Source organism: Leuresthes tenuis, unplaced genomic scaffold, assembly GCF_036924035.1.
Source record: "Leuresthes tenuis unplaced genomic scaffold, fLeuTen1.0.hap1 SCAF_21, whole genome shotgun sequence".
Classification (NCBI taxonomy): Eukaryota; Metazoa; Chordata; class Actinopteri; order Atheriniformes; family Atherinopsidae; genus Leuresthes; species Leuresthes tenuis.
The window spans coordinates 23,951,478-23,961,846 of record NW_027325375.1 but is presented as its reverse complement, the minus strand read 5'-3'; the positions used below and the strand labels follow the sequence as shown (position 1 = coordinate 23,961,846).

The 10,369-nt window shown below is 37.5% G+C and overlaps 1 protein-coding gene across 1 annotated transcript; it reads right to left on the bottom strand.

The window, feature by feature from the left end:
• Positions 1–1,043: 1,043 nt before the first annotated feature.
• ube2g1a (ubiquitin-conjugating enzyme E2G 1a (UBC7 homolog, yeast)) lies at positions 1,044–8,058 on the bottom strand. The gene is made up of 6 exons (XM_072374851.1): positions 7,838–8,058; positions 5,823–5,925; positions 5,582–5,679; positions 3,832–4,010; positions 2,626–2,745; positions 1,044–2,310 (listed from the first exon to the last, which is right to left on the bottom strand). Exons 1-5 carry the CDS (start codon positions 7,881–7,883, stop codon positions 2,659–2,661), a joined length of 513 nt encoding a protein of 170 aa, XP_072230952.1. The 5' UTR covers positions 7,884–8,058; the 3' UTR covers positions 1,044–2,310; positions 2,626–2,658.
• Positions 8,059–10,369: the final 2,311 nt, after the last annotated feature.

Below are 10,369 nucleotides of genomic sequence, written 5' to 3'. Positions count from 1 at the left end.
AGCAAAACACATGGATTTAAAACTAAAAGCCCTCTTGATGAAGGATTGATGGTCAGATGAGACAAAGATTGAGTTGTTTGGCCACAATGATCAGAGGTAGGTTTGAAGGTGTAAAGGAGAGTAATTCAAACAGATATCGCAGTAGCAGCTGATCTTCATAAAGGTGGTAGCATCATGCTGTGGGGATGTTATGCAGCCAGTTTTACAAGTAGATTGCCCAGAGTGGAAAGAATAATGGAGGTCAAAGACTACCTCAGATTTCCTCAACAAAATCTCAAACCATTAGCGATATACTGGAAACACTGACACAAAAAACTGCTCTACCTAAATCAAGACTTCAACCTCGTAGAAAATAAGTGGACTGTGTTTAAAATGTGATCATTGCCAGGAAACATTTAACTAAAGTCTAACAATTCTGCCAAGACGAGTTGTTAAGTATCCAAACAGAATACCACCAGAAGCTCGATGAAAACTACCAACAGCATGAGGTCAAGGTGAAAGATTACGTCCTGTACACACATTTTTGAACTGCTCATTTTGAGCCTGTCATTTCAGAAAACCCTTTATAAACTCAAATACATGCACCAAATTCTTGGGTTTCTTATAAAATTAAAATAAAAAATCTTGTGCACTCAGCCTCATAAAAAGAACTAAAAAGAAATGCCATGGTGCTCATGTTCATAAAGGTAGGGGAATGGATGAAACTCACACTGAATTAGTTTGAAATACTAAATTACTAAACCGATAGTAAATAAACAGAAAAATCTTGGATTTCGGTTTGTGTGATGAGTTCAATTCTAAAATTCATTCCATTTACCAGCCATAATATTGCAGAAGTCCAATTATTAAATTTTTTCCCCCAAATGTCATGATTCGTGGATGTAAGGACTAGTATACTAAAAGTGGCTGCACAATATGATTAGTCTGAAATGTTGGGAGACGTAATCCAAGAATAAAGGCCATTCTGAAATATCTTTAAAAATGAAGGTTTCTTTGTCTCCGGTTGTGCCCGAAACCAAGTCTGAATTAAATACACAGATAAATATTGCAAAAAAAGTCATGTTTTAGAAGAACTCACTACAGGTGACAGATTTCATAACATGGAAAATATACATCAGTTTTTTTGTCTTTGTACATCAGGCAAAACTGCACTAGCTCAGTGGGCAGAATAATCATGGGATTGTGAATAAAGAGCATCAAAAACAAAACGGGCACACACTGTGTACACAAACACTCAAACATTCGCAAAGGAAATTCCAAAAACATTCAGGAGGAAAAAAAAAAAGGAAAGAAAAGTATGATAAAGCATGCATAACAATTCCTACAATGAACAACACAGACGAGGGAAAGAGGCAAATATTAAAACAAAATATTGGGACGAGAGGACCTCAAATTGTATCAGGATATCAAAAGTTAACATGTACACTTCATACTGTGGGGGAGGGGTTATTGCTACAGCAAATTGTTACCATTACCCTAATTATACAGATCCCCTGTGTACTGGCTATTATATAAATTTATACTATAGGTGGTAGACAATTCAATCCTTTTTAAACATTTTAACACTTGGTTAATGCAGGATGAAGTGGCCAAGTATTAGTAGGCACTTTTGAAAAAATAAACTAAATTTAGCATGCACAAAAAAATCATCGGCATGTTTCTTTCTTTCTTGAGTCAACTGAGCAGGATGAGGAGAACTAAAACTGATTTAAAAAAAAAAAATCATTCAGGTGATTCAGATGATGTTGAGTTCTGGGGGTGTTACAGAACCCATGAGAAAACAATATGGCGGTATTCCTCAGGCATGTCACTCGTGTCTTTCTTGAACCAGACAAGCTCTTCACGGGCGACACTCCTCCATGAGCACTGTGATTCATTCTCTTTAAGACCTCCTGTGAAAGCAACCTAAAGACATCTAATGCATGCTGGAGCTGAGAGAACGGAAATGGACAAAAAATAAATCTATCCGAACCAGCACTATATATTTGGTCTAAATGTCTTGATGGATGGAAAGGGAGCGTATATATTATCCGGTTTAGTCTGTGCTATTTACATGTCTTTACAATATCTTCCTGAATGTTGAAGCAGTTCATAGACTTGAAAAATGTTTTAACATCTTCTGGGCTTTTGTTTTTCTTTTTTGGAGTTGGCACTTGCTTGGCGACTTCTGTCAGCCTTGGTAGTCACTGTAATATTATATTGCAGCCTACAGTAGCCAGTCTGTTCCTGACAAAATGAAGGAGGACAAGCCTGGCGACATGATGGAAGAGTGCAGATAAACAGTGCCATTTTGATTTTCAAATTGGAGACCTGTGGGGGAAAAAAAAAACAAATAAAGGGGAAACATTGTTGAGAGGCAGTATGACCAATCACATAAGTCCAAAAAAAAAAAAAAAAAATCAACAACAGGCAAGTATATTAAATAGTGAAGAAAACATCTGTAGGATGTGGCTGATATCTGAGGTTAAGGTGTCTGCTGTTTAAACCATTAAACGTTGAAATCACATGGAGTGTTTTGGGAAATAATGCCATTTTGGAATTTATTTACCTGACCACAGGAAGCCATCTGATAAGATAAAATTAGTCATAGTTGGTAAATAATAAATGAAAAATAAATATACTTGCCCTGAAAACATGAAGCTAGATCTTTGCTAAATATCACTCAAACGCAGTCTCTTGGCTTTTTCGTACACAGCGGGCAACTTTCCTTTTGAATGCGCCATGTCTGTCTTCCCTCCACTCTTTCTGCAGGGGAAAAACAAAAACATTAAGGACAATGGAATCGCATTTTAGTAACAATTTCTCTTTTTTCCCCTCTCCATCATGTTATATTAGTGCATTACTCCTTTACTGCGTTACACTGAAATCCTGAAATGTTCTAGAGATGTTCGACAGCGCAGGTATGCAAGAATGCAAATGTCGGCTGTGTTCGCTCTGGACTACTTGTAGAGATTCCACACACAACACCCTTGGAAAATCTTTGGAAAATCAGCAGATGAGATGATATATAACATGTCAGCAATTATTCTGGAGCGTTTTCTGCCGCTGTGTGAGTGAATGTGTACGTGCCCACGCTGGTGAGAGTTTGTGCTTTCCGCTCGCTCCATACTTTTGTGGATAGTACAGATATATGCAGTACTCATGTCAACACACTAAGGAGCCTTATCCGCTATTCTCTATGAAGAACTTTCACAACCTAATTCCTGCACTGCATGCTGTCTCCTGCATGCTCTCGGCAGCCGCTCCCCCACACCCCCTCCCTCGTATATCCAGTCGGGAGAGCACACCTCTACCAGAAAGCTCCACGCTGTGATGTGCTTGTGTGAACAGCGACTGTGGGAAAAGGCCGGACGAAACTGTGCGCACTTTCTCTTTTCTTTTTCTCCAGTTTTCATGCGTGAAAACTACTTCATCGTAACAAAATTACACTGTAGAATTTACCGACATATAGCGGCAGAAATTGCAGATTACAACCCAATGTATACACTAAATTCACAGATTATGATTCTGGGAGGAAACGAAAAACCATGGGGGTCACAATAAATGTCATAGCCTGTTTTAGAACCAATGTATAGTCTGTCCCTTCTGGGCTACTGTAGAAAGAGAGATGCAACACAGCAGCGGACAAGGACAATAGAACTCAAGTTATTATTGTGCATTTTAATCACAGATATTTACTTATTGATCCCGGTTAAAAGATAAATGATCATAATCTTGGATTTGCAGAAATTTGTGGTTTAAAAACAAACAAACAAAGACGTATGACAAAGGCGTTTTCAACTGAAATGCACATCTAACTACACACTCAACCATTTGGACAAGCAAACTTACTGCAGCATCCACATTGGCTGGCGAGTCGCCATTTGGGTCTGCCAGCATAGAGATAACACTAATCATGATGGTCTCCACAGTGTGGATAGGCAGCCAGCGCTCCTCTGGTTTCTCATAGCCATACTTGTCCTCTCCAGGCTCGTGCAAAATAGAAATGCATACGTCTCCATTCTTGTCAACTAAGGGAAGGGAAAAAACAAAACAAGTTCAAAATGATTTTTTTAAGTGCTACTCTTGTATTTAATGGATGTTGAGACTTAATGGATATTAGGAAACAATATCTATAGACAGTTTCAGGAAAAAAATGTGCCTCCTCTTTATATGCAACAGTGGCATCATTGGAAGCAGTTTCAGCCTTGAGTCTAAAGTATAGAGTTTGTCAGTCATATGGAAACAGATGCACTTAGCACACCTTGACAGTCCATTTATTTTATTCATCTAAAGTGAATGAATGAAAAACAAAATGAAAAAATTTCAAAGATTCTACTTGTGCAAAAGAAACTCCTAAGTGCAATAATGAGGGTGCAATGCAGTTAATCATACAAACAATCACACTGTATTAAATGATTATTAAACGATAATGCAAAAGATAATAAATACAATGCTACAACACATATCACGAGACCGGTACCAGGCCGTTAAATAAAAAAACAACCTGAATATCGAGCATATAACAATCTACATTAACTGTTCCCAACACCGATGGACAAAAAAAAGTGCTCAGGATTGTATCTGTGATCCAACTGTAAATGTCCTCACCAAATTGGGAATATGATCATTTTGTCGCAAATAATGATGGACCGAAAAAACATCTCCGCAGGCATTCTGGATCAAAGGCAAAAACTGCATAATGTGCCACAAAAGCACTAACATTTCGAACAAGACACCTCTGCAAAGAGGGTGGAGGGTTCAACAACTCTATACCATTGGTGAATGGCAATGTTTTTGTATTTATACAAAACATCTTCCCACATATTGTCTGCAAGTTATCAGTGAAAAAACAGACACCCTCATTAACTCCCCACTGCCCCTCCTCGACAATTTACACATGCTCATAGGATGAGCACCCGTATCTGTTTGTGCATGAGGTCAGCATCGTGTTAGTGGCAGAATAATAACTGTGTTGTTGGTTAGAGTGGCACGTACCGCAATGCTTTTGCCCTTACATACGTAACCTATTCAGTCCACTACAACCCTGACATTACAGAGACTTATCAACTTCAACCACAATTCCACCCCAATATTCTCACACGACACCGATACGTAATGCAGGTCCATAACGGGAAGAAAATGTGTGTTTTGTATATGTACTCAAACACTATTTAAATGTTACGATGACGATAGCATCACAAACTCCTTTAGACCTATGTTCTAAGGCACAGTGACCATCACACGTTCTCCTACTCGTCTTATTCTTGCTTTTCTAAACCGTGAAAAAAGCTGAGTTGCTGCCTAAGTTCAATTTTGATTATTTTTCACTGACCCTGTTAAGTAAAAGTCATCTGAATGTTTATTTAATTCTAAGAGCGACATCAGCTGAAAATAAAACTAATAAGTAGTAAGAGAGATGAATAGAATGCCCAAATAAGCTCAAACAGTTATGAATAAATCAATTGTAAATTTTTGTATTTTCACCTAAATATGAAATGAAAATATTTCAAGATTGTTACATATATTCATGTTTACATACTCAACATCACACCACAAGAAAAGGCAAATATTATTTACTATATCCTACACCTTCACCTACCATTAGGATGCCAAATATCTGTGATAAACTTCATTTTAGGAGGCCTGAGGGGGTAGTCTTTGGGAAATGTCAGATGAGCTTTAAACACACCACCTTCACTGTAAACACAAGAAATACACAAATAAATTAGAGAACAAAAGGTATGACAGATTAACATTGTTCCAGTTTTAAAAAAATGTAGATCAATAGAGTCAACAATGGGTTGTTCACATCTCTCCTATCATATCACAGTCAAACTTACTACAGTGTGTCTGGAGGCCCAATGATGAGAACTTCCCATCTGTAGAGATCATTGTCCTCAATCAGGCCTGCTGAGAATCCCTCCACAGGGTTTTTGTTCAGCTCTAAATGAAAAGATAAAAATTTTAAAAAAAAACCACCCAGAGTGATCAAAACTCATAGTAGTTCAACAATGATTACTTACTAAAGCTTTGCTTTTCTGTAGACTGCTACAGAAACTAGTAACATTTAGTCTTATGAGGCCTTGCTCGGGGGTTGAGTAAGAAAGTGCGACTTTGTGAAACCACAGAACCCCAACAGATCACTTACTGGATCGCACTGCAGTTCTGCCCTACTTTGCAACTCCTACCCTTACACACAACTCAAACTGCAGGACTGAATACAGGTCATAGTCAGATATCTGGTTGACTTTGATAGATGATGTTGATGTGAAGATGTTACTGATCAATTTTGTTGTGTGGACTTTTGATGTACCTATTCTGAGGCTGTACAAAATAGTCTTTCTTTCAAAACCAATTATTTTTTTTAATATATCTGGAGGGAAATGAAAGAAAAAACAAACAGCACATATCATAGGCCCCAACCACTTCTCTTTTTTGACACTTGTGTTGCCTTTCCTGCCACTTTCATTTAATCATCATTATGGAATGTAATGTATTTGAATGACAAAAAATGACATTCTTAGAAACGGTGTACAGATCCCAAACACATGTCAATTTACTACCGTTTCTTTTGTTTTTTAGCTTTCGTGGCATAACACGAAATGCTGGCACTTGATGAAAACACAGAGCATAATCTTCATAGTACAATTACGTTTTCATCAGCCAGCTAGGCATGCAGGAAATATCCTCTTGGAGTCTAATGTATCATTCCTCAGCAATTGACTGGTGCACAAATGTTCTGAACGGTGAGCCATCTGCACCAGTCACAAGTCAAGTCTGATGCCTGGAAATAATTATTTGATGGCTGTAAGGGACCACTGCTACATGAGAAGGATTAATGGGGTTTCAACCAATTTTATATTCTCTGTACACATTCAAACAATAAAAGGACATTAAGTTCTATCTGTGTAAAAATGCTTATTTCAGTTTTCAGCAGCTTCTAGAAGGAATGGGGTCTGTGTAAAAAAAAAAGTTTTTTAAATTTTAAAACGGCAATGAATAAGCTGCAGTAAAGACTGATTTTAAACAACCAATAACTGAGGAAAGGCGCATACTGTGTCCCTGACAGTTTGCATAACCAATCTTTAGCTTGAATTAGTTAATCAATTGAAACATTAGTGCAACAAACTAATACGTTAACCGATGTGGGTTGAACTCTGCTGCTTTTGGAAGGTGGTTATTTTTAGAAAATCTAAATTTAATTCACAGCTGACACTGCTAAAATAGCGAATTGAGGTAATGCGAGATTAACATTAGCCTGTTAGCTTAGCGTGTTGAAGCGAACAACGGTTACACGAGCTAACGTTAGCCAATAGGTGAAGTGAGGTGGCTAAATATGTTAACAAGTCAGAGTGGTTAATAACGGAAAACGCGTCAACTACTGATACTTTACTTTCTTTTACGTGTAAGAATTGTAACTAACAGCTCGTTAAGAGCATTACTGGTAAACGCTTTGTTTAAAAATGCAAAACACCGCTTCATGTGTCGGTTAAAATACATGTAAACAGCTAGAGGCTAACGATGTGCTCACTTTTAGCTAGCCTGGTTCCAGAAAGTCGTTGGGACTTCTGACAGCGGCTTTCAACTGAAACCAGTTCGCAACATCGACACACAAATTTACACAACTTAGTATCCCTACACATCAACTATAATGATTTGTTCAGTGTTTTAGGATGTTTGTCAACTATCACTGCAATAACCAAGAGGCAGTTTATTTGTCATGGAACATTAACGTTAACATAAAAGGTTCAATAAAAACAGTTTGCGCCAGCACCATCGTTTCAATCACAGCTACATCGCTGTGTGCCTTCGGTAGCTGGGTACCCAGCATCAGTTAACATCAAGGTTTAATTACCTGCAAGCTGTCTCCTGAGTAACAACGCTGACTGAGGCTCTGTCATAATTTAGCAAATATAACGCCGCTATGTTCAGAGGTGGTATTTCGAGGTAACAGCGTTAATTTAACGTTCACTTAACAGAATCCGTCCCTTCTATTTTCCGTTTAGCATTCTCGTCATTCTTCTTCGTCGCTTTCTCCTGCCACTGCTGTTTTTTCTTCCTCGTTGAAATTTTACAGAAGCCGACACTGCCATTGAGGCATTACTGCCATCTTCTGAACAGACCAACGTCAGTTTCAAGTCCTCATATATTTTAATCTTTAAGTGTAATTGTTTAAATTGTTTCATGTGACATGTTGACAGTATTGCATTTCTGTTATAACTTTTAAAAACTTTTTTAAAACGCCTTGGTTGGTATAGGCTACATGCCACTAAAATGATGGGCATATATTATTATTTCTGTATTATTAAATTATTTAGTCAACTCATTGTACTGGTTCAAATGTTTAGATGCGTTTTATTAACAAACCAAACTGGAAAAACAACAACAACAACAACAAACAACAGCACTGCACCTTTTTTGGGTGTCCTCAGCAGGATCAAGTAACATCTTTGAAAATATCACAGGTAAAACCTCACCGAAAAACAGAGGGTCACAGAACAAAATACTCTTCTTCACAGAGAATTCATCCCACCCCTTTTTCTACTCATCACTGATAAAGGGAAACTCCTTCTCTAACAAACCCATTCAGCTCCACTGTCATCAAGTATGCTCCAGGTAATCTAAAAAGAAAAGATATATAGTGAAGTACTGCATGTCCTGTAAACGATGACCAGAATATTTTTGACAGGTAAGTACTTACTGCAAAGCTGCAGTAGTTCAATAGAAATCGACTTGTACCTCTTTATGGTACGTAACAGCGCAAGTTTTCCTCTTCTTTGTGCACATTCTCTCTGTCTTGTTGGTCTCACCACATATTTTCACACACTGATACCTGAGAGATAGTTTGCAACACGGACAGATTTGCAACACTCCATGCTATAAATACTTATGGAATATAGATATATGTCTGGTAGATTTTGATAATTTTTGATGGTTTAGATGATTAGAAGCTGTGAAGAGCATGACAATTTCACTGAGATTCAGCTCATCTTTTCCATCAGTAAACCACATGCAAGTGGATATTGGAGCAAACTGCAGACAATGTCCCAACATAGCGTACATGTAAAAACATACTTATTTTCACACATTCCCTTTGTTTCAACAAATGAGAAATCACATTTTGTTAGGAACAAAATGGTATGAAAAAACAGTCAAATAAAAAAACTAAGTAAAGATGAAACCCTTTGAATCTGTCTTTGCATTGTTAATATGAATCAGATGCCTTATAGAAATATAAGGCAAGGAAAAAATTCCGTGTGCTAGTTTACTATTCGTATTTTACATTTAGATATTTCCCCCGAGAAAAGCTCTTGCATCACATGATGCAGTGGTTTAACGCTCGACCCTAATTATAGACTAGCTGACAACAACTGACGTGATCACAGTCATTTGAACAAAAAGACATTTAAGCAGCATTTCTACAGCTACAAATGATAAGGCAAGTAACAGGAAATGCCATCGTGATACAAATGAAAACGAGTGTTAGAAAGCGAAAATAACACGACATAAAAATGAATGAATATACTTTGGCATTTGGCATTTTTTGCTATGCTCTTATTTAAAACCTAAAGCCAGAAATGATATCACACTCGCAGTTTAAGGAACAGGCTCTCTTGAGCTGTGAGTGAGGGGGAGGAAGCTGACTGGCAGATTAGAATCGCTCGTTCCTGGCAGCGGTAACCACACCTGCTGCTGTGGTGGTAAGCTGTTCTTGTCTGTCTCTGCTTTTTCGTCACCAAGTGTGTTAATACTTGGTCCAGTAAAGATGGAAAATCTATAAAAAAGCTGATGCAGTGTTGATCAGTGAAAACTTTTAGTTTCTCTTGCAGTGTAAACAGAGCTTTTCAACTTGTGCAGGAACTGATTGTGAAAGTTTAAGTTCCTGGAAAAAAGTTTGGTGCTCTTTGTGATTTCCCAAATTAGCAATTATTTATTGAGGTTGAGGTTTTACATTCCAGTCAATGCTTTAGACTGTTTAAAATGATGGAATTATGACAAGACTCACATCAGATAAAAAGTCCTTGGTTGAGTTGTGGAAAATAAATGCTCTCTCTCTGTATACATTTAGGAGGATAAAAGTAAAAAAAAATAAAAAATTAACTTTCAGGAAACGTCTTGTGTATAAATGTGTGGGTACGCTACCATGACCAATGTGTTTGAATGTTGTGGGGGAAAAAAAGCCTTTGATGTTAATTTTTTTGTGACTTCATACACGAATGAGACTGTTATGAACTTAATATTCACCACAGTTTGTATTAGCTGGTGTCTCTGTATTTAAATAGTACTTAGAATAGTACCTCTTCTGTTCTGAGATAATTTGGGGCCTCATCATTGTGTTTCTAATGAGCCCTGATATGTTGGATATATTTGTCTTTTGGCTCCGGCT